The sequence below is a fragment of the Gouania willdenowi genome, chromosome 12 (genome assembly GCF_900634775.1).
Source record: "Gouania willdenowi chromosome 12, fGouWil2.1, whole genome shotgun sequence".
Lineage (NCBI taxonomy): Eukaryota > Metazoa > Chordata > Actinopteri > Blenniiformes > Gobiesocidae > Gouania > Gouania willdenowi.
Window position 1 is genome coordinate 383,678 of NC_041055.1, and position 25,570 is coordinate 409,247.

General features: G+C 38.4%; 1 protein-coding gene and 1 long non-coding RNA gene across 2 annotated transcripts in view; both read left to right on the forward strand.

Annotated features, from left to right (window-relative positions):
* Positions 1-3,284, forward strand: part of mamdc4 (MAM domain containing 4) — a 36,149-nt gene extending 32,865 nt beyond the window's left edge. The window contains exons 27-29 of the mRNA XM_028462772.1: positions 2,165-2,343; positions 2,409-2,474; positions 2,990-3,284. Of these exons, the coding sequence (XP_028318573.1) occupies positions 2,165-2,343; positions 2,409-2,474; positions 2,990-3,013 (269 nt within the window). The 3' untranslated portion in view covers positions 3,014-3,284. The remainder of the gene's footprint in view (positions 1-2,164; positions 2,344-2,408; positions 2,475-2,989) is intronic.
* Positions 3,285-3,434: 150 nt separating this feature from the next.
* On the forward strand, positions 3,435-25,304 carry LOC114473260 (uncharacterized). The gene is made up of 4 exons (XR_003675236.1): positions 3,435-3,782; positions 7,127-7,257; positions 7,518-7,579; positions 25,193-25,304. It is a non-coding gene; the product is annotated as an uncharacterized LOC114473260 (long non-coding RNA).
* Positions 25,305-25,570: the final 266 nt, after the last annotated feature.

Genomic DNA, 25,570 nt, shown 5'->3' on the forward strand with positions numbered 1-25,570 from the left:
CAGATTATAACTGACATAAAACAGACACATGATGTTTTATTTATACATAATTCATATTAATGAGTAGAAGGTGAGTGTGATCAACCATTCTCTATGTGACGTTCTTTAGTTTACCTTTAGTTCCTCGTAGCCATGGTAACCTCTTTTCCTTTGATTTATATTCATACCTGTGATTTATGACATTATATCAGTGGAAAGTGTTAGAAATTAACTTTTAGTTTATTTTAGGAAATGTGTAGTTTTTCACTACGACAGACGTCACTGATCTTCACCATTATTAGATTATTACATCACCTAGTGGAAGTGTGTCTGTAAAGGAAAAGTGGATAGGAAAAGAAATAGGAGGTAATATTAGGACACAGCTCAGAATTAATCTTGTAAAACATGGAATAACAACCTGCTACAGCCAGGGGGCGCCAAACTACAACCAATGACAGGTACACAGTGTAAACCACACAATAACTCAGTAATTTCATTTAAATTAACAACAAAAATAGACTCACATGTTGTTTTCATTGTTTTTAATCTGACGCTCAACCAGAAAATAATTCAGTTTTCAGACTTTTTTATTTCTACAAATGCTTTAGCAGCAGAAAAATGTTCAGTTAATGAACGAGTTTGTCCTTTAACATATAAATACTTTATTTATGTGACAGTATGACTAGTCTGGACAGTGGACACACTAGTCCCATGATGCATTGGGAGCTGAATATAAAATGGTCCTGGGACCAGCTTCCAAATAAAATTCAAACATCCCCTTTTCAAAATAAAAGCCTCTCCTTGTCTTCCATTAGTTTTTAAAGACCCTGTAAAGTGAATTCATCCATTTCCTTCTAAACACATTAAACATGTCATAAATGTATATGTTTCATATGTCTGTGTTCAGGATTTAATGGGCGGGTCAGAAATCATAGCTGCATTACATAGCCCTCATTAGCATAAACCCCACCCTCCTGCTGAAGCACACCAAACCTCCAGGACCTCCAGTGGGCGCAGCTCGGCCCGTAGCTGAAAACAAACCACATAATGGGATTCGGGAATAAAATGCGTCTGCTGGTGCCACATTTTCCATGAAATTAGAACGTTTATACGCCACAATTTAGTTTTTGGCCTCTAGGGGACGCAGTTCTGACTCTACCCAGGACACATGCACATATTCAGACCTTTCCACTATTGATGCTGCAGCCACTTTCACATTGTTCTCCATAGAAACAGTACTCTCCCATTGGGTTAATAGACAGAGGCGCCGCCCTTCCACTGCGTGGGTGTGGTTTCAGTGCCTCTGACACGCCCCCAGCATCTCAGAGCAGAGAGAAATGATTGTTTTTCCATGATTTTGAGACTTAATTTTATATATTTCATATATTTTTTTATGTTTTAAATGTCTCAGTTTTTCAGTGACACATGTTTCTGTGGTGTGACAAACTCAAAACTCACATTTATTTCTGCTTTACACAGACTTTAAACTCTTATGTAAATAGGGCTCTTATTTTGAAGTGAACAGGAAGTGTAGTCAGTAGACCAACAGAGAGTCTCTGAAAATGTGTGAAATGTGTCTACGTGAGTTTTATGGATCAAATGAGCACATGTTGATATTCTACTTGGTCACTTTCTCATTTCCATCATTTTCAGAACTTTCAAAATAAAGGTGGAAAATCAACAGAGATATTTAGCCTCAGTGTGAACAAGGTTTTTAACGCTGGAGGTTCCAGATGTGGAAACGCTCACCATACTAATCATACTATAGTATATACTAGACAGTATATACTTACTATACTAAACTATATAGTATAGACATTATAATATATAATGTATACTATAGTGTATACTAGACAGTATATACTTACTATACTAAACTATATAGTATAGACATTATAATATATAATGTATACTATAGTATATACTAGACAGTATATACTTACTATACTAAACTATATAGTATAGACATTATAATATATAATGTATACTATAGTATATACTAGACAGTATATACTTACTATACTAAACTATATAGTATAGACATTATAATATATAATGTATACTATAGTATATACTAGACATTACTAACTTGTTGAGTTAGTAGTGGATAGTACGTTAGTGGAACATGTTAGTGTTAGCTTAGCATGTAGCGATGCTATCTGTTAAAGGTGTTTTCTTCCTGTAGCTCCATCTGATAACAGAGGAGGTGTAGCTGCTTCTGTGGTGGTGGTTCTACTATTGATCTGTACTCTGGTTGGTCTGCTGGTTTATTATCTACAAAACAAACGCCCTTCATCATCATCATCATCATCATCATCATCGAGAGGTGGATTCACTAATGACGTGTATGAGTGTGAAACCACAGTGAGTTCACCTTCATCACCTCTCCTCCTCATCATCACTGATAACTAATCATGTTTTATTTAAAGGATCGCGTCAGAGTCCCGCCCCCTTCACACCACCGTCCAATGGAAGCAGGCTTTACTGACGTCACTGTGAGTTCACAGGAAATAGAACACCACACCTGCTGCTAGCATAAGAATGCTAACAGATCAAATGTTGGCCACGCCCACATTTAAAGATGTTAGATTTTAGATTGATCATCTAAAGCAGACATTGGCTCCTGGTCCCTGAATTAAACACATATAATGACTAAATTACTAAGAAAAACTTACAAAACAACAAAAATATACATTATTAACACACAGTAGGTCACAATGTATAGACACATTTTAAATAAAAATCATAATGAAATGTATAATCTGTATCTGATCAGATAAAACTCTGAGTTAACTGATAAACCAACACGACTGAGTCACATTTAATAAAGATCAATTCATTACAAACAGATATGAATCTTTCAAATGTGGCCAATGATGAAATATAAGGATTTTTACATTTTTAAACTGATCCACAATCAGTTTATTGATCTGATAACAAACAAACTCCAGTGAAAATATGATGAAGGTAAATACAGGAATAATAACATATTAATGATGATATGTTGTAGATCTCTGATGACGTCGCTGTGTGAAATGTGGGACTCCGCCCACCTGGAGTGACATCACAGCAGGAGAACTGCTTATGGCACGCACACACACGCACACACACACACACACACACATATACAAACACACACACACACACACACTCATTGTATTTCATCATATCTAATATCTCATGTGTTCACTCTCAACTGGCCGTGGAATTCCTTGAGTTTGTTTCCTGTTTGTACTTTATTTTGAAAGGACTCTTTAATTTGATCATCATTTGTTTCTTTAATAAATGAACTTTGATGTTGAGGACTTCCTGTTGTTGACCTTTACCTTCACATCCTCAGCCCCATCACACAGTGTGTGTATAATATTCAAATCATATTACACAGATATATGAAGGTAGATATCAACATGATGTAAAGGTACGTTAGATTACCTATGGTGTAAATATGATGAATAGTTCATGTGAAAAATAAACATCTGTATTCATCTTGAGGCAGACGATGACATCACAGCCCTAGCAACGGTCACGTCTCCACGGCAACATCCTCCATTGTCCCCTCTGAGCTGATTCTGATGGTGAGACCTTAACACCCCCCCCCCACCCTCATCATCATCATCCTCAGTGTGTCACCTCCAAACTGAAGCCACATCTGGATCATCAGCTCCAGCTGTGCTCACACACACACACAGCTGGATGGATCCTTCCCTGCTCATCTTCCTCCTCTATGTCATGATCGTCCACGACCTGCTCAGTGGATGGATGCAGCACCGCAACCGACAGAACAACACATCCATCACACCCAGGTGTGTGTGTGTGTGTGTGTGTGTGTGTGTGTGTGTGTGTGTGTGTGTGTGTGTGTGTGTGTGTGTGTGTGTGTGTGTGTGTGTGTGTGTGTGTGTGTGTGTGTGTGTGTGTGTGTGTGTGTTGATAAATAGGACCAGGGACATGTGATTAAATGTTGGTGATGTTCTGACGATCAAATGAAAGTAAGAAAGAAAAAAAAAACCCATCCCATTATTTTCCCATCCACACTGTGGAACTTCTTGTTGATGATGTCATAGGTTCTCTGAGTCAACAGCTCAATGTTGACAGGTAGTCATGGTGATCCTGAGTTTACCATGTTAGCGTGGCCAGAGCGTGTTAGCTGATCTTGAGCTGCTTGGCGGAGGTCTGCTCTCTGAGTGTTTTTCTAGTTCTATATCAGTTGTAATTGTATATATATGAATATATAATGAATTATGTATAGAAATACTGATTAAACTCTTTTAAGGGTTAAAGATGTGACTAAGAGAGAAAATGATGAAAACTACAGAAACAGAGTGGATGGAGCTGGGTTGCCAGGTTGGGTTTGGAGATGTTTAATGGTTTATTGGTAGAAAAATGATCCCGTTCTTCAAACTAACAGTGACACATTGTTGGATGTAAAAGGTAAAGAAGCAGGATGCTCATTCATTTCACTTTCATTTACTTATGTCTGTGTGTTTGGAAAGATAAGCTTTAGCTTTAGCTTAGCAGGCTAGCAGCACAGGCTAGGCTACATACCTGAGCTAACATTAGCTAGCTCCTATTAATGTGTGCTAATGTATGAACATGTTACTTTGCTGTTGGTTTAAGAGTAAATGTGTACATTCATGTAAAAATTATTAAATAGTGAAACAAAGGTTATAATTTAAGGAGCTTTTTGAAATTCTACAGTTAAAGTGAAATATGTGAACATATTTAATCATGATGGAGGTGTTGTAGTTATTTTGTTCTAAATGAAGTTTTTTTTTAAAGAGAAAAATCAACCATCAAACAACCTCTGATTGATTAATATTTCTATTGATTACTTGTTCCCTAGTGTTTATTCCTCTACAGCTGTAATGTTCTCATTTTAATTAAATAAATAATAATTATAAATTATGAGTTAGAAAGTATAGTCTCTACCTCAGTGGAAATTCTTCCTCTTTAAACCTGTAAATTCACATTTATTTTAATTTACACACAGAAAATCAATGACGTTCATTCCTTAATACAACAAAGCACCAGCAGAGGGCGACATTATGATTATTAAACACTTATTTTATAAAAGTTTATAGTTTAGCACTGAACACACACACACACACACACACACTCCTGTTAGACTTTCTACAACCACAGAACTTGCAGGCAAGGCAAATGTATGTGTATAGTGTATTTCATACACAAGACAACTCAATGTGCTTTACATGATAAAACATTCAACTGTTTAAAATCAATAAGAACATTAAAATCATCAGTAAAATATATTAAAAATCATCAACAAACACATTACATCATCAATCATACACAGTAGACAAAAAAAGTTCCTTTAACTTTGATTTAAAAATGTTCACATGTGATGCTGACTTCAGCTCTGCTGCAGTTTGTTCCACTTCTTTGCAGCATAACAACTAAACACAGCATCACCATGGTTACTGTGAGCTCTGGGCTCCACTATCTGACCTGTGTCCATAGATCTCAGAGACCTGCTGGGTTCATACCTGACTAACATCTCACTGATGTATTCTGGACCAAACCCATTCACACATTTAGAACCAGCAGCAGAACTTTACAGTCTCCTCTGAGGCTGACTGGGAGCCAGTGTAATGTGTTCTGACCTCTTTGTTCTGGTTCAGACCTGAGCTGCAGCGTTCTGAACCAGCTGTAGATGTTTGATGAAGACCATTACAATAGTCCAGTCTGCTGGAGATAAAAGCATGGACCAAATGTCGATTTATGATATAAATGTAGATATTTTTAACTTAAAGATAATTTTATATTAATTTTGCTGATTATAAATGTCCTACAGACACATTTATAAACAAACAGCTGATCATTATGTGACGCTTTAGTGTTGTTCTCCTCTAAGGGACAGCACGTGTGAGTGAGTTCTGTAGTGTGGTTTGTTTAGATGAATGTCTCTTAGGAGGTTGTTGTCATGTCGTGTACTTTTGTCCTTTTGTGTGTCTTTTGGAATCATTGTGTATTTTTAATGTCCTTTATTCTATTTCTCTCTTATTGTGTACTTTTATCATTGAAGGTATATTTTAAATATATTTACATTTATATTATGTATACAGAATTTATTTGATGTACTTTTTCTTATATTTTGTGTACTTTCATAGTCATGTTGTGTATGATTTTGTGTGTTGTGTACTTTTGTTATTATTTTGTGTTATGAGTCATTTTGTGTATATTTGTTGTCATTATGTGATTTATTTTGTCCATTTTTAATAATTTGTGCATTTTTCATGTCATTTTTTGTATTTTCATTTTTTTTTGTGTACTTATTGTCATTCTAGTTTTTTTTAAATATACATACATTTACATTATACATACAGAAATCACTGCAAATATGTATGTTTATATTTGATGTGATTTATTTGGTGTACTTTTGTAGTTATGTTGTGTATTTATGTTGTCATTGTGTGTGTTTCTAAATGTTGTCAGTGTGTTGTTGTGTTGTGTACTTTCATTCTCGTTTTGTGTGGGTATTTTTACTTTATTTTGTCCTTTTGCATGTTTTTCTTTAATTTTGTGGATTTTTGTTATTTTTTGTAGAGTCGTTAGCGTTGCCAGATTGGCCAGAATGTTTCTCACAGAAAGTATCAAAAAACAGAATTCCTTTATTATTAGTTTTTGTTACAGCCACTTAAGAAAATCACAAAAAAAAAACCTTAAAAATAGGGATCAGATACATAATAATAATAATAATAATAATAATAATAATAATAATAATATAGAAATATGATTCAGATATTTACAAGTTACAGTGATGAATTATACAGTTTGATCTCCACAAACAAGAATGATTTCCTGTGACGTTCTGTGGAGCACCGTGGTTGGATCAGCCTGGTATTGAAGGTTCTAAAGGTGCTGAAGGTTATGAAAGTTCTAAAGGTTCTGAAGGTGCTAAAGGTGCTGAAGGTTCTTCTGTGACTGACCAGCACATCATGGAGTGGGTGGGACTCATTGACCAAGATGGTCTTCACCTTGGACAGGCTCCTCCTCTCAGAGAGTCCAGTTTAATCCACAACGTCACTGACCTTGTGGATGAGACACTAAAAAGTTCCTCTACCCAACCTGGCAACGCAGTAATAGAGTATTTGTACTCATGAGTTACTGTGTTGTGATACTGTGATGTCAGTGTGCAGGTGGTCAGAGGAACATGGAGGTGGAGCAGAGACAGGAACCACCTGAGGAAGACTGGACGCATCGTGAGGAAGGCCTAGTGACCACGGACCACGGCTTGGAGACCATGGACCAGTGACCACAACTGTAAGGTTTCCCTTTGACCAATGCGAGCAGAACTGGGTCCTAGCACCCCCTGTGTTAAAGATGATCAAAGCATGTTAGCTAGTGTGCTAACTGTTAGCATTGTTTAAAGCCTGTTCTGTCATACAGTATGTTGATGATGTCATAATGTTTAATTATGATCCAATCATGCAGGGATGTGTTTAAACTGTTTGTAGTTTGGTCACATGACAAATAAAGGTTTAATGAGAAACTTTTTATTCAAATAATTTCTTTTTTTAAAGGTTATTCATCATCTGAAGTATCAGAGTACATCAGCCCCTAGTGGTAGGAGAGCAGATTACAGGTAAATCACATTCACTTTCCTTCTCAACATGTGGTTCAGGACCCACTAATGTTCTCGTGTCGTCTATTCACAAAAAAAAAAAAAAAACGTATGGTTTTTATTGTGTTAAAGTTTTACATTTTGGCTTCAAACGAAGAAGTAAAAATACAATAACAGACATGAAAACACACAAATCACAGGGGGGCGGGGCCACAAACGTGACTGTATCTGATCCAAGGGTCACATGATCAACATTTACTATATATATATATATATATATATATATATATATATATATATATATATAATTTAATATATTTTGAGGTTGTGTTCTATATTTTTCTGTTTTGTGTTATAAGTCAATATGTGTGTTGTTGTTTTTATTCATTTGTATATGTCACACTCTTTTTTTAATGCTTCTTTATGTTGTTTTTGTTGTCGTTTAGTATATTTTACTCACATTTTGCTTATTTTTGTTGTGATTTTAGAAGTTTTTTTTACTTGTTTTGCATGTTTTTATGTTGTTATGTGTTTTTGTTGTGACTTTAGTATATTTCTCTCTTATTTTAGTATGTTTGTGTGTTTGTCTGTTGTTTAGTACATTTAGTTTAAGGGCTGCAGTAAATGAGTGTGTGGCCCCGCCCCCGGGCTGCGTGTTAAGAAGATGATTCTTGGTAAAGTGTGAGAACACATATTTTTGTGTAGCAGGTGATGTGTACACACAGAACAACATGGGGTCACAGCCTGAGGAGGGAAACGTTAATGTGCTGATTAACACTATATACTGTTGTTTACACTGATTATTATTGTATTGTGTTGTGTGTTACACATTTTATTTGACTTTGTTAGGAAACACATTTAAGCTTTAATCAGTAAGTCCTATTAGTCCCAAACTAAAGCTAAATAAAAACTAAATCCTGTCTGTGGAAACCATAGAAACTAACGAGAACATTTAGTATCGTCCAATCAGGGGACATGATTCTCAGGCCTCAGTAAATTATATTTAACACCATTTTAGTGAAATCAAACTAATATTTACTGTGTAAATATGGAGGTTTTGTCTGTTTGTTGAACTTATTTTGGTCCTGGGGCCAGATACCACCTCACAACCTCCTCGTTATTGAGCCACATATTTATTTTAGAGGCGGGACTTGATAAAAAAAATCAAATGAATTTGAGACTTTGTAATTATTGAATCTAAATGAATCTCATTACAATATTTGACACGAGAAGTAACATTTCCAGTTTAAATATATGTTGGTTTATAACTGAATCAATAAAAACAATAAATGATCTTAAACAACTAAATTGTGTTTATTATTTCTATCACTGAGTGCTAACATAATGTGTAATATGAATTAATAATATTATGATTGTATTGTTCACAAAGCACTAACTTATATTTACTTAGAGACTCGTCTGCTCCATTAGAAACGTTGTTTTACATCCAGTGTTTTTATTTCATCTAAAATGAATGGTTCTCCTGTTTCCTGTGTTGTCCTCTGTGCAGCAGTATTATGGGTAAGAACTCTTCCACTCTGTTTAGAGTTAAAAATATTAAAATAATCTTCATTAACACATTAAAGTCCCAGCAGTAATTTATTTATTTATGTTTGTTTTATATATGTATATATAAATATATATTTGTATTTATAATATTCACATATTAATGATTTGTTTAAGTAACAACATTCAAACAATAAGTCAGAAATCATTACCTCTCAGATCTGGACTTACATAAATCTTTCATTGTGTTATTTATTAATATTTGCAAAGCAAGTCATAATCATTTTGTTGATTTATTTGTGATTAACTGCAGAGTTTTTTTAATAATCAGGAGGTGTTGCAAATATAGTTTGTGGTGGGGTTCGATTTTCGTTCAAAAAGAAGAACCACGACCATCCATATGGCAAGTTGACTTTCATTTATTTTTCCAAAAATGTTGCTGGTGCTGAATATTTACAGTGGAACATGAATATTTACATCAAGAGAAAAAAAAACCACAACCTGGTCCCAGCTCTACTTCCAGCTGAGAGGCTTTCAGAAATGTTCAGGTACATTGTTCCACATGCACCTCCAGAGAAAGACTGCCCTCTATGCAGCTTCCTACACTGCTTTTAACAGGTTAGCCCCTCCCATGGGTGTGGTTTAAATTAAACCAAAAACAATATTCACATCCTTTTCAAATGATAACTGATTTTATAATAAACAAATACATTTTTCAAATCACATCCTAAATGAATCCCCATATAAATGTAAAAACAAAATAACCCCTGATCACATGATCTCCCACCCTGCGCTACTGCCTTACATAATCCCTTAGTTAACTCCGCCCCGTTTTGTCCGTCAGCTGCTCAGAGACGTCATGTGACCAGTAAGAGTTTCCGTGTGTGTGTGTGTGTGTGTCTGCTGCTGCTGCTGCTCGGTTAGTGATGGCGCTGCTCCGTCACATAGTTACAGTAATAATGTAAAGTTATTACGAGTCTCCTCATTGGCTTTGGGAATTTGAATGTTTTCTGACGTCTGTAAATCAATAATACAGTGATTGATTAACGACTTTTACTTTGATCTAAATCCTCTTACAGGACCGCATTTGGGCCGCGGGCCTCGAGTTTGACATAGTCTGTGTTAGAATTACACACAGACCCAGAATGTGTTCAGTGAAAAGTAGGAAACCAACTTAAAATAGTTTAAACCTGAGCCAACAATAAAAGCTTCATTTTATATTCACTTTAAATAAAAGTCTAACTCCAGAGCACAAAACAACATGTGACCTAATAATGGACATTTTCTCTCATTATCAGCTGTAAATACTGATAAAATATAATAAAATAAATATTTCCTGCCATTGTTGAAGTCTGAAAAGATGGCATTTCAAAATAAAAGCACAGGATTTTTTTCCACTGAAAACGTGGGACCTTTCTAATGATTCTGGTCCTGCATGTTTTAGAGAGTCCCTGCTTCTACACTTGTCCAATGATAGTGGTGATGAATCAGATCTGTAGAAGGCCTGAGGACCTGGATTTCCCTCCTGTTCTAATACATCTGTATGTACAGTGTGATCATTCTATTGGCCTGGAGCCGGTGTTATGGTGCGTTACGGTGTGTTATGTTATGTTACGGTGCGATATGGTGTATTACGGTCCATTACGGTGTATTATGGTGCGTTACGGTGTGTTATGGTGTGTTATGGTGCGTTACGGTGTGTTATGGTGCATTACGGTATGTTGCGGTGCGTTACGGTGTGTTGTGGTGCGTTACATTGTATTATGCTGTGTTACGGTGCGTTATGGTGCGTTACAATGTGATATGGTGTGTTACAGTGTTATGGTGCATTACGGTGTGTTACGGTGTATTACGGTGTATTATGTGCGTTATGGTGTGTTATGGTGTGTTACGGTGCGTTACGATGCATTATGGTGTGTTATGGTGCGTTACGATACGTTATGGTGTGTTACGGTGTGTTACGATGCGTTATGGTGTGTTATGGTGTAATGTGGTGTGTTACGGTGTGTTATGGTGTGTTACAATGTGTTATGGTGCGTTACGATGTGTTATGGTCCGTTACGGTGTGTTATGGTGCGTTACGATGCGTTATGGTGTGTTATGGTGCGTTACGGTGTGTAATGGTGCGTTGCGGTGCGTTGCGATGCGTTAAGCTGTGTTGCGGTGCGTTACGGTGTGTTGTGGTGCGTTACATTGTGTTATGCTGTGTTACGGTGCGTTATGGTGCGTTACAATATGTTATGTGTGTTACAGTGTTATGATGCATTACGGTGTATTATGGTGTGTTACGGTGTGTTATGGTGCGTTACGGTGTGTTAGGGTGCGTTACGGTGTGTTATGGTGCGTTACGGTGTGTTATGGGGCATTACGGTGCGTTATGGTGCGTTACGATGCGTTTTGGTGCGTTATGGTGTGTTACGGTGTGTTACAGTGTATTATAGTGTGTTATGGTGCGATACGGTGCGCTACGGTGTGTTATGGTGTGATACGGTGCATTACGGTGTGTTACGGTGCGTTATGGTGCGTTATGGTGTGTTAGGGTGCGTTGCGGTGTGTTACGGTGCGTTATGATGCGTTATGGTGCGTTGCGGTGTTATGGTGTGCTAGTGTTATTTAACGCTTCACACACGTACGTACACATTGTTTATTACAGATGATTAAAACTAATCTAACGACCTCATAAAGACGTGTGTGTTGGGGCGGTGGCTACCTCTCAGGTTGGGGTTCTAGGGGCATCTGGGGGGCTGCTCAGCCATGGGGGGGTGGCCTGGGGCTCCTTGGCCTCCGCTCTTTCTGCTATCCTGGCTGCATCTTCAGGCCCAGGGCAGCGCTTGGGTTTACAGTAGTGGTTCTTACGCATACATTAGTCTATGATGCACTGGCATGTCTTAGACTGTGGATAAAACTGGTAGTGGGCTTAACTTTAGACACACTGATCCTAAATACCTGTTTTAGGTTTTACCACTCACTCCTTCCGTCTGTCAACAGACACCATCATTATACCTAAGCTTCACACTGGTCACATGACTGGTTTGATTACACAACATAATAAACACAATATACACAACTACAACTACACATCTCACTCTACAATAATTAACTCTTCCCCACCCAATCTCTCCTCCCTGTTCCCCACCCCCTCACCCAGGTGTAACACTGCTCTCCCTTTTAATATCCTCACTTTAATAAAGTGTTTTTTACCCTTCCTTAGGGAGGGCTGGTGATGGTCACAATTATGCAATAAAATACATTTATTCAGTTAATTGCAATATTAAAACACACATTTCTGTCTATGAAAGATTACACTTCTTATAGTGTTGATCTTTGACATCATGTGCAGACAAAGAGACAGAGAAAGAAAAAAAAGACGTGTTGATCGTTGGAATGAGAAGAAGTTTTAATCCTTCGATCTGTGACACTCCTCACACATTCCTTTAAAGTTACGTAACAAACAAACAGAAGTAGAAGAACACCCAGTTCTTCCAGCAGTGCTCGTACGGCTACAGTTACACCATTCAGTCCTCTCAACCATATTTGGCATAAATCTGGTTGTAATTTTACACCACGCCTCTTTAACTCTTGGTTCATTATGGTTCACACACGTATTAATTTTAATATTCTCTCACAGCCTTAAAACAAATATTTACACACATACTATTGCATATAGCTAATGGCTACGTAGCCCCACACATTACATGCTAATAAAAGTTTTTTTTGGATGTTTCAGAGTAAAGTGAACTCACCACTGCTGTTTTACTGGAAGGTGTTATGGTCTGTTAAGGTGTGTATGGTGCATTACGGTGTGTTATGGTGTGTTATGATGCGTTGCGGTGCATTACGGTGTGTTATGGTGTGTTATGGTGTGTTACGGTGTGTTATGGTGCGTCACGGTGTGTTACCGTGTATTATGGTGTGTCACGATGTGTTACTGTGTATTATGGTTCGTTACGGTGTGTTACGGTGCGTTATGGTGCGTTACGGTGCGTTACGGTGCGTTATGGTGTGTTACAGTGTATTATGTGTGTTACAGTGTATTATGGTGTGTTACGGTGTGTTACGGTGTGTTACGGTGCGTTATGGTGCGTTACGGTGTGTTATGGTGTGTTACGGTGTGTTATGGTGTGTTAGGGTGCGTTACGATGCGTTATGGTGTGTTCGTGTGTTACGTTGTGTTACGGCGCGTTACGGTGCATTATGGTGCGTTACAATGTGGTATGGTGTGTTACAGTGTTATGGCGTGTTATGGTGTGTTATCGGGTGTTATGGTGCATTACGGTGTGTTACTAACACACCTTCCGGCAGCTGAGCTGACAGCAGCTAAAGAGCAGAGCGGAGCTCACAGAGGAATTTATTTACTAAACATGAACTTTTTCTTCTGAGAAATGATACAATACTTCAACAACAAACTCTATCATTTACCATCTGACTCTGGCTCTGAGGTAATCATCTACTGCTTTTTTATTTGCTGGCTCAACTGGAAAGCTAAGTAGCAAGCTAGCTAGCTACAAGTAGCAAGCTAACTAGCAGAAGAATGGCTCTTTCCACAACAGAATACAGCAGTCTTCTCCAAAAGATTACTGAACTGGAGACTACAGTGCGAGGAATACAAGTAAACATTGAGGTTAATGAACACTGTGGATATGATAATGATACGACTGTGCCGCTGTTTCAGAACAGCGGAGTGGATAAAGCTAACTCGCTACCAGCCCGTGCTAACAAAGCTATCAGGCCTAGGGAGGATCATGTTCCCATTGATAAGCCAACAGGTGTGAGTCCTCCCTGGAATACTCTGGGAGCTAAGCCTAAGAAAAAGTCATATCCACTTCAAAGGCTAACGGGCCGAGCAAAGCGCCCTGATATCAATAATGAGACGGACTGGCCTGCACTCCCTTCTCAGACTGCAGCCTCAACATCAACTCCTTTGTCTGCCCAGGCACAAAAGTGGACATCTGCTAAAGGCAGGAGTATCACCAAGTCACAAACCCAGTTTCATGTAGAACTGGGTAATCGATTCGTTCCACTGCTGAATGACCAAGGATCTGCTCTAATGAGGTCAACACACAACCTTCTGGAACTGTGAAGACTGAAAGTGCTTCAGGAAAACAAAAGTGACATGGTAGGCCAAAGCAACAACCTCACACACTGATAGTGGGAGACGTTTCTGTTAAAGATGCTCAGAAGATGTTTAGCAGCAACGTGAAAGTGATCTGTTTACCTAATGACACAGTATCAGACCTGGCTGACAAAATCTTGCATATTGTTACAGATTACCCACATTTGAAAAATGTTGTGATTCATTTTGGGTTAAATGATTTAGCCAAGGAGGAGTCTGAGGTGTTAAAGCAGGATTTCACCCATCTGCTAAAAACTGTGAGTTGTTTACAGCCTAAAGTGTTCATCAGTGGCCAGATACCTCCAGTCCACAAAGGAGATCTGAAATTCTCAAGGATTTACTCTTTGAATAAATTTCTGTCTTCAGCTTGTGCTGCCCTTTCACTAAATTTTATAGAAAATTTTCCTATTTTTTGGGAACGTGGTCATCTTTTTAGAGCAGATGGACTGTGTCTAAACAAGGCTGGAGTAAAACTCTTCACATCCAACTTGTTTTACTTCACCAGTCACACTGCTATCAGTTCTGATAAAGACAGAGGACAACATGTACCATCAGAGAACAAAACAACAAGGAAAGAACATGGAGTCAATGAGCTTCCAGCAAGAAATCAAAGTCACCAAAATAAAGAGGTCAACCCAACCCCCGCATCTCAGGACCCACCTGCTTCACCCCAAAATTCACCTACTTCCACCTCATCCAGCTTCTCTCCTACCCCTGCCTTCTTGGATTTAACTGCCCAGATGAACGAGCTGGTTCTGGCTGGTACAAGACTGACACCCCACCCTTTACCCCACCATGGTCAATCTGCACCACCCATCCCTCCTCAATGATACCAGGTCCAGGATCACTCTTCTCCTCAGGCCAGATGTGTTCATGTTAGAGCGACACAGGTCTGATGTGTGCTGGGTCTAGACTGCAATAGCTCTATTTTTAGGAACAACCAGAAAAAGTCAGGGCCTTATAGAGTTAATGCAGCTTCTTTAATTCCTGTGGTGACAGGTAACACAGGTAAAACTGTTAAATTAAAGAAAAACAAAAAGCTTTATAGAGATAAAAATGTGACTCCTATAACATGTCATCCAAAAAGTCCACCAGTGTCTCCAGTAAAGTCTTTAAAATGAGCTCTTCTTAATGTTAGATCTCTTGTTAACAAGTCACTACTAATTAATGATATTATTTTAACACATCACTTGGACTTTTTATTTCTTAATGAAACATGGTTGAATGATGGTATCAGTAATACTATTCTCAATGAAAGTTCACCACAAGACTTTATTTATTTAAATAAGTGTCGTACTTACAGGAAAGGTGGTGGAGTTGCTGCCATTTTTAAATCAATATTTCAGTGCAAAGAAATAATATTTGGTGATTTTATCTCCTTTGAATATATGTCATTCTTACTGAAGGGTGATTCAAGAGTTCTGTTTTTAGTCGTTTATAGACCCTCAAAATATTCTGGAGAATTCATGGATGAGTTTGCTGAACTGCTGTCAGTTGTATGCACTGAATACAACTTTTTAATAATAACAGGTGACTTAAATATTCATGTAGACAATAACATGGACAATACTGCCAAAGAACTGTATGCTTTAATGGATACTTTTGGTCTTACACAACATGTGACTGGTCCGACACACACTCAAGGTCACACTTTGGATCTGGTTATCTCTAAAGGTGTTGATATCTCTGCTGTTGATGTAAGAGACTTAGCTCTATCTGATCATTTCTGTGTCTTTATTGACCTAGAGACTGTAACATCTGTTCCCCCTAGTTATGTCAGAATCAGAATCAGAATCAACTTTATTGGCCAAGAGTGTATGAATACACACGAGGAATTTCTTTTGGTGACCTGTGCTCTCTCAGGTAGGGTAACATTAAATAATAACAATCAACTAGAATAAAGAAAAATAAATAAAATAAATAAAAATAAATAAAAAAAGAAGTATAAACATAAATATAAGAGTAGTTAGACTAATATGTGCAAACTAAACAAAAATAACAAGATAATAATAATAGTAATAATAATAATAATAATAATGAAATAAAATAAAAATACAATAATAACAATAATAAGATAATAGTGCAGTAGTGCATTGATGAGTAGTGCAGGATAACATTTAAATGAAAATATTATGTACATGAACATTTCGCAGTGACAGGTTGATCCAAGGTTGTTATGTTTAGTTCCAGGTTATTTCACAGAAACAGGTCTGACACGCTATGACTGTTTAGTGTTGATCACAGTGACAGCCTGGGGGAACAAACTGTTTTTATGGCGTACAGTGATCTGTAGCGTCTGCCAGAGGGGAGGAGTTTAAACAGATTGTGTGCAGGGTGGGAGGGGTCTGCAGTGATGCTACCTGCCCGTTTCCTGACCCTGGACAGGTATAAGTCTTGGATGGAGGGCAGATCAAACACCAATGATCTTTTCTGCAGTCCTGAAAAGATCATTGGTGTTGATCTGCCCTCCATCCAATGTGTGTTCAAAGAAAAGGTACATAAATGACAACAAGTGCACAGTTTATGGAAGCCATAGCAATGACACCAACATTGAGTGCTGAGACAGTTGATGATCTTCTGGATGAGTTTAATAGAAAAGTCTGTAATGTCATAGATGTGGTGGCTCCAATCAAAACTAAGAGAAAACCAAACACACAGAAAACACCTTGGAGGAGGACTGAGATAATGCAGAATTTGAAATCTGACTGTAGAAGAGCTGAGTGTAAATGGAGATCAACAAAACTCCAAATTCATCTAGAACTGTACAAAATAAGTCTGTGTAAATTCAATGATGGCTTGTTCAAAGCAAGGCAGCAATACTTTTCTGAAATTATTGCCAAAAATGTCAACAACTATCGCACGTTGTTTTCTGTAATTGAAAAGCTCACAACCCCCCCAGATCAGATAGCCCCTGAATTACTGTCAGCTGGAAAATGCAATGAATTTGCTGTATATTTCAATGAAAAAATACAATCAATAAGGTCAAACATCAGAACAAACCAGCAAAATAACAAAAAGCTTGAACAGCTTCAACCACTGAGGGAGGAGTCAACTACAATGTTAGAGTTTATTACAGTGAACCCAAAAACAATAGAGGAAACTGTTCAGCAGCTGAATCCATCAACGTGTTGCCTTGACACAAAACCCTTAAACTTCTTTAAAACTGTTGTAAAGTCATTTATCACTGATTAGTATCAGATAATTAACTGATCATTCCAATCAGGCACCGTACCAAAATCCCTGAAAGTAGCTGCTGTGAAACCTCTGTTAAAAAAGAGAACACTGGATGCCTCTATACTGGCTAACTATAGACCAATCAGAACCTTCCATTCATGGCCAAGATCATTGAGAAGGTGGTCTTCAACCAACTGAGTCAATTCTTAACATTCAACAAAATATTTGATAAATTTCAGTCAGGTTTTGGTTCTCATCACAGCACAGAAACTGATCTGATCAAAGTGATCAATGACATAAGGTTGAACACTGATTCAGGAAAAGTATCTGTTCTCATTCTATTGGATCTAAGTCTACATTTGACACTGTAGATCATACAATGTTGTTGCACAGATTGTAAACATGGGTTGGACTAAATGTTAAAGTAATGGTTGAAGTTCTACTTGGAGGATCAAAGTTATTTTGTAAACATTGTAAACTTTGAATCTGACAGATTACCAATGTCCTGTGGGGTTCCTCAGGGATCTGTTCTTGGACCTCTTCTGTTTAGCCTTTATATGCTTCCTTTAGGACACATTTTACACAACTGTAAGGTTGATTATCAGAGCTACGCAGATGACACACAACTATATCTATCACTGAACCCAGATGACTATGGTCCCATTGAGGTGTTGTGTGACTGCTTAGAAAAAGTAAACTGATGGATGAGTGAAAACTTCCTTCAACTAAACCATGACAAGATGGAGGTGATTGTCTTTGGTAACAAAGAAAAGAGGACTGCTGTCAGCAAGTATCTGAGTCTGGATCTTTAGAAGATAAAGACCAAGTCAAAAACCTTGGTGTTCTGATTGACTCAGATCTTACATTCAGCATCAGATCAAATCTATCACAAAAACATCTTCTACCACCTAAAGAACATCTCCAGAGTGAAAGGTTTAATGACTCAGAAAGATCAGGAGAAACTGGTCCATGCTTTTATCTCCAGCAGACTGGACTATTGTAATGGTCTTCATCAAACATCTACAGCTGGTTCAGAACGCTGCAGCTCAGGTCTGAACCAGAACAAAGAGGTCAGAACACATTACACTGGCTCCCAGTCAGCCTCAGAGGAGACTGTAAAGTTCTGCTGCTGGTTATAAATGTGTGAATGGGTTTGGTCCAGAATACATCAGTGAGATGTTAGTCAGGTATGAACCCAGCAGGTCTCTGAGATCTATGGACACAGGTCAGATAGTGGAGCCCAGAGCTCACAGTAACCATGGTGATGCTGTGTTTAGTTGTTATGCTGCAAAGAAGTGGAACAAACTGCAGCAGAGCTGAAGTCAGCATCACATGTGAACATTTTTAAATCAAACTTTTTCTCTACTGTGTATGATTGAGAGAGATTTATGGTCATGTTGATGATGTCATGTGTTTGTTGATGATTTTAATTGATTTTACTGATGATTTTAATTGATTTTACTGATGATTTTAAATGTTCTTATTGATTTTAAACAATTGAATGTTTTATCATGTAAAGCACATTGAGTTGCTTTGTGTATGAAATGTGCTATACAAATAAATTTGCCTTGCCTTATGGTGCGTTACGGTGTGTTATGGGGTGTTATGGTGTGTTACAATGTTATAGTGTGTTACAATGTTATGGTGTGTTATAGTGTGTTATGGTCTGGTATGGTGTGTTATGGTGTGCTAGTGTTATTTAACGCTTCACACACGTACGTACACATTGTTTATTACGGATGATTAAAACTAATCTAACGACCTCATAAAGACGTGTGTGTTGGGGCGGTGGCTACCTCTCAGGTTGGGGTTCTAGGGGCATCTGGGGGGCTGCTCAGCCATGGGGGGGTGGCCTGGGGCTCCTTGGCCTCCGCTCTTTCTGCTATCCTGGCTGCATCTTCAGGCCCAGGGCAGCGCTTGGGTTTACAGTAGTGGTTCTTACGCATACATTAGTCTATGATGCACTGGCATGTCTTAGACTGTGGATAAAACTGGTACTGGGCTTAACTTTAGACACACTGATCCTAAATACCTGTTTTAGGTTTTACCACTCACTCCTTCCGTCTGTCAACAGACACCATCATTATACCTAAGCTTCACACTGGTCACATGACTGGTTTGATTACACAACATAATAAACACAATATACACAACTACAACTACACATCTCACTCTACAATAATTAACTCTTCCCCACCCAATCTCTCCTCCCTGTTCCCCACCCCCTCACCCAGGTGTAACACTGCTCTCCCTTTTAATATCCTCACTTTAATAAAGTGTTTCTTACCCTTCCTTAGGGAGGGCTGGTGATGGTCACAATTATGCAATAAAATACATTTATTCAGTTAATTGCAATATTAAAACACACATTTCTGTCTATGAAAGATTACACTTCTTATAGTGTTGATCTTTGACATCATGTGCAGACAAAGAGACAGAGAAAGAAAAAAAAGACGTGTTGATCGTTGGAATGAGAAGAAGTTTTAATCCTTCAATCTGTGACACTCCTCACACATTCCTTTAAAGTTACGTAACAAACAAACAGAAGTAGAAGAACACCCAGTTCTTCCAGCAGTGCTCGTACGGCTACAGTTACACCATTCAGTCCTCTCAACCATATTTGGCATAAATCTGGTTGTAATTTTACACCACGCCTCTTTAACTCTTGGTTCATTATGGTTCACACACGTATTAATTTTAATATTCTCTCACAGCCTTAAAACAAATATTTACACACATACTATTGCATATAGCTAATGGCTACGTAGCCCCACACATTACATGCTAATAAAAGTTTTTTTTGGATGTTTCAGAGTAAAGTGAACTCACCACTGCTGTTTTACTGGAAGTTAAAAAAAAAAAAGAAGTGCTTTTGGAGCATGTGTGTGATTCTGGCCACGCCCCCTGACAGCAGCACTAACGCTACTATTAATCTGTACACGTTGAAAGGAATGACTATTGTGTAGAAACATTGCTTTGTCCTTAATTATAGCTTTAACACAACAATGCACTAACCTGTGTATGGTTATAATTACACACACAGAGAAAACAAACCTAACCTGCTTTAATGGGCAGGCCTCTGTTCAGGTGATGCTATTCAATGCTAATGCTAACATGCTATCCTTTTGTTTCTTTGTGTAACCATGGCAACGGTTACATATTGGAGTCTGGACAACACACTGAGGGGCGGAGTCACTAAAGGTTTAGGGGGATTAAAACGTGTGAAAACATCACTCCACACGCTAATAAGGTGTGTGTGTGTGTGTGCGTGTGCGTGTGCGTAAGTAAGTAAGTAGTTTATTTATAAAGCGCTTTTTACAAATAAAATCACAAAGTGCTGTACAGAGTTGTGGTAAAAGTACAAGTGCAACACAATAGAATAATAAAACAAGAGTGCATAAATATGATAAGAACAGCAACATTAAAGGATAAATAAAAACATTTAAAATCCAGTAACTAAAAGCTTTTCTGTAAAGTAAAGTCTTCAACAGTTTTTAAAAGTGACCACACAGTTGAGCTCCCTGAGAGACTGGTGCAGGTTATTCCAGAGTCTGGAACACCAGGTCTCCTCTGGTTTTAAATGTAGTTTTAGGGTCTTTAGGAGACCCTGGTCTGAAGACTGAAGGCATCGCCCTGATGAGTAGGGGTACAACAAGTCTGAGATATATTTAGGGGTCTGACCATGTAATGCTCAGAACGTGAGAACTAATATTTTATATTCTATGTGAAACTTAACTGGAAGCCAGTGCAGAGTAGCTAGAATGGTGGTGATGTGGGATGTTCTAGAAGCACCAGTTAAAAGTCTGACAGCAGCTTCTGAACGATCTGGAGTCTGTTTAGGGTCGACTTATTAAAACATGTAAAAACAGAATTACAGTAGTCAATACGAGATGATATAAATGTGTGTATGACCAGTTCTAGATCTGATCTTGATAAAAGATGCCTCACTTTAGAGATATTTCTCAGGTGGTAAAAACAGTTTTTAGTCAATTGACGACAATGTCCCTCCAAAGACATGGACTGATCAATAACAACCCCAAGGTTTCTGAGGCTGGTTTTAACAGATGAGCCCAGATCACCAAGAGAGTTTTTAATTAGAGGATGTTTTTATCAGGATCAAAGTTTATGTTTTATTAGAATTTATCTGGAGATCATTTGATGACAGACAGTTTTTGATACAGGATATACAGTCTAAGATCTCTGATAAAAAGTGAAACTCTGAGTCATTAAAGGAACAGTACAACTGGATATCATCAGCATAAAAATGATAAGATATATTTTTAAAACCATGGATCAACCGACCAAGAGACATCAGATACAATAAAAACTAAACAGGAACCAGAACAGAGCCCTGGGCTACTCCACATGACAGGTTGGACATATTAGACATTACATCATTAATAGTAACATTAAAGGTTCTTCTATTAATATAAGAGGTAAACCATTGGAGAACAGTATCAGAAAACCATCTCAGATGTAAGTGGATCAACCAGTATACTATGATCTACTGTATCAAAGGCAGCATCAGATCAAGTCAAACTAAAACTGTGTAACGACCAGAGTCAGTGACATCATCACGTCACTAGAAACTTTCAGAAGATCAGTTTCAGTGGATTGATCTAAAACCAGATTAATATTTATCATAAATATTATGCTGTTCCATGTATGAGGTTAGCTGCTTAGCAACCATTTTCTCTATGATTTTAGACATGAAGAGAAGCTTAGATATGGGTCAGTAGTTTATAGGCTCCCCCGGATCAAGATTGGGTTTTTTAAGAATGAGGTTTATTATCACATGTTTAAAGAAGCTGGAGACAGAGCCAGATAAAAGTGAGAGGTTTATCAATTTTACCACCAAAGGACCAACAACATCAAAAACATTTAAAAGCAGAGAAGTAGGAACAATGTCTACAGAGCTCGATGAGGGTTTGATCTTTCTACTAAAACCTGAACATCCTGTAGGCTGACAGGAGTGAAGGAGGACCATGAGCTCACAGGGGCTGATGCACTGCACAAGCTAACCAAGGGAGGAGTGATGCTAGCCCTGATATCTTGTACTTTATTTACAAAGAAATTTAAAAAATGGTTACAGTCCTCCTGTGTGTGTACAGGCACATGGGACGGTGAGGGTGCAACAAGATTTTCAATAGTATTGAACAAAACCTTGGGGTTTCTCTTATTTTGCAAAACAAGATTAGTAAAATAAGCAGAGCGGGCATGCTTTATTAATTCATTTATCTCCATTATCTTTTCTTATAAACAGAGTCTGTGCACCTCTAGTTTAGTGGTTTTCTACAACCGTTCCACTTTCCAGCAGCTTCTCCTAAAGCTAAAAATAGCTTCATTCATCCACGGACAAGGTTTCTTATTAGAGCCTGGAGTATTTTTAGCTGTTGCTACTGTGTCCAAAACAGACAGACAATGGCTATTAAAGTTTGTCATAAAAGTGTCAACATCATCACAACTAGTAAATGTAGTTGGATCAAAAGAGGCAGAAAATCCACTGATTGCTGCTTCATTAAGAATGAGTCTCTGCTTGTTCACATTAGAAATAGTCTGTACCAGTGTGATTGACAGATTAAATATGATACAGCAATGGTCGCTTATTTGTAAGTCTTCAATACCTAGATTGTCAATCATTAAACCAAAAGAAAAGACCAAATCTAAAGTATGACCTTTAGTGTGTGTTGGACCTGACACATGTTGTACAAAGTGAAAAGAGTCCATTAGAGACATCAGCTCATCTGCCATAGGACAGGAGGAATTATCAACATGTAGATTAAAATCACCAAGGATTAATACACAGTTTAACAATAGATGACATAAACTCAGAGAATTCATCTAGGAATTAACGAGCAGGACCAGGAGGTCGGTAGATTAAAACACAGTAAAAAGAGTGTTCATTTCCAACCTTACACATCTGGAGCTCGAAGGAGTTGAACGTGTTTATGTCCAACAGTCTGCAGCTGAAAGCGTCTCTGTATACGAGCGCTAATCCTCCTCCACGTCGTGTAAGCCGTAGAGTTCCAAACACGGAGCAGTCCGTAGGGCACAGCTCATTAAGATGAACGTAGTCATTTTCCCGTTGCCATGTCTCCGTAACATCAGATCCAATCCTTGGGACATAAAAAGGTCCTTCAGGAGGTGAGATTTGTTGGCTAGCGATCTAGCGTTCTGCAAGCCGAGGCGTAGAGTCACTTCCTCGTCGGCCTGTGTAGAGCTGCTACGCAGCGGACGAAGCCACCCGTGATCCACAACCCGATGCCGGTGATGGCATCTGCGGAGCGGCGCTTCGAGCGGCAGGTGACGCAAGCCGGAGACCAGACGCACTGGAGCCACGGGCTGAATCCATCGTAATCTATATGTTAACTGGCATCAAGGATCAGTCCCAGGGTTTGACCTCCAGAACGCCTTTATCCTCAACAGGACTCCACCACGTTTACCCCGTTTTTTAGCACGCTTCCTCTAGAGGACAGGTGAGCACAGCAGGAAGTCAGGTACTGACGCCAAGTGAGGAGGAAGTCTGGATGTTTGATCCTGAGAGTTGAAGCCCAGACATACATCATGTGAACGATTAAGAAGAATCAGCGCAGTGATGTTTTTGCACAGAAAACCGATCAGTGCGGCTCCAAACAAAAGTTCAAGCAGAGCGGGCAGACGGCAGCCGGTACATGCTGGCGCCATCTTGTTCTGTGTGTGTGTGTGTGTGTGTGTGTGTGTGTGTGTGTGTGTGTGTGTGTGGGTGTGGGTGTGTGTGTGTGTGTGTGTGTGTGTGTGTGTACAACTGGATGCCTGAAGCTATGTGTGCGTTAGTTGTGGTGCAGAGCCAGAGGGTTACTGTGCTTGGACCTCCATGGATGTTGCTATGGACACACAGCTCCACTGTGTTGTTCTCTCCATGTTCTGACCGACAATAAACTCTGGTGTTGTGTTGATGTCAGGCCAGAATCAGCTGATCAGATGCATAATTTATGCAGCGATGGCACAATGTTCACATGAAAGTGGTGACACAGCACTGCTCAGACCTGCTGGATGATGGTCAGTAGATCATCTTCAAATGGAACTGATTGACAGACTGTAGCTGTATTAACTCAGATCAATAGTTGATCAATAGGACGGTCTTAATCTGCCTGTTTTTCATAGACTGATCAGAGCAAAGTTAAAGGATCTGATGGAGCACCCACATTAAATTAGGGGAAAATATATCAATAGGTTTTAAAGTTTAAATTTTTTTTTTTTTATTTAATTTGTTTATTTAGTTTTCTACATTATTAAATATTTGTGCAGCAGACAGAGAATCTGTCTCTAATGTAACTTCCTCAAATGTCATTGAGTGCTTCTGCTGACTCATGTCTCCACATTGAACGAGCAAAAAGCTCATTTTAATAGGGGCGGTCTGCACCACCTCTGCATGTGCACTAATCATTGCTGCAATCTTAGTGAATTCTTCACAGCAGGTGAAAAAACTGTCATCAAACACCTTTATTTCAGATCTTAGTGAATCCAGCCTGAGTGTACGATATGATACAAGATGTTGAGTTCATTAGATTAATGTAAAAAAAGATTAATGTAACCATTATTTTATTTTGGCTGTGACCAACTTTCATGTTGTCTGCTCCACTATGTTACCACTAAAACACCTTCATCTTTCAAGCCCATGTTAAGCTATCATTAGCTGCTACGCTAATCATACAGCACAGCTAGCATAGAACATTAAGCTAGCTAATGCTAACTTTACATTACTACATTTACAATATTACACATGTGACCCTGATGAATATTTATTCCTTATACATTGTGTGTGTGTGTGTGTGTGTGTGTGTGTGTGTTTCCTGCCACAGAGACACATTTTGTGCCCATTGATCTGAATCTCAGACTCATCATCTTCTTCTTCTGCCCAACGAGCTGAACGCTGGATGCTGATTGGCCGTCCTCACGGGAGCTCAGGTGACCTCAGGATAACCTGTTCACTTAGTTTTCTGATGCACCTGCACATGTTTAATCAGAAGGAATGTTCTATCACAGCAGGAACACTAACTTTGATTGGATGTAAGATAAGATCAAACTTTATTGATCCTTTATGTCACAGCAGCGCTACTACAGGAAAGAAAGACTTAAGAAATAAAATGAAGAGAAGAAATGATTTTTACACTATGAACACAATAAAAAGAAAGCGCACTGTGGGTATACAACTGTAAAAAAGTTCAATGCACAGTGTA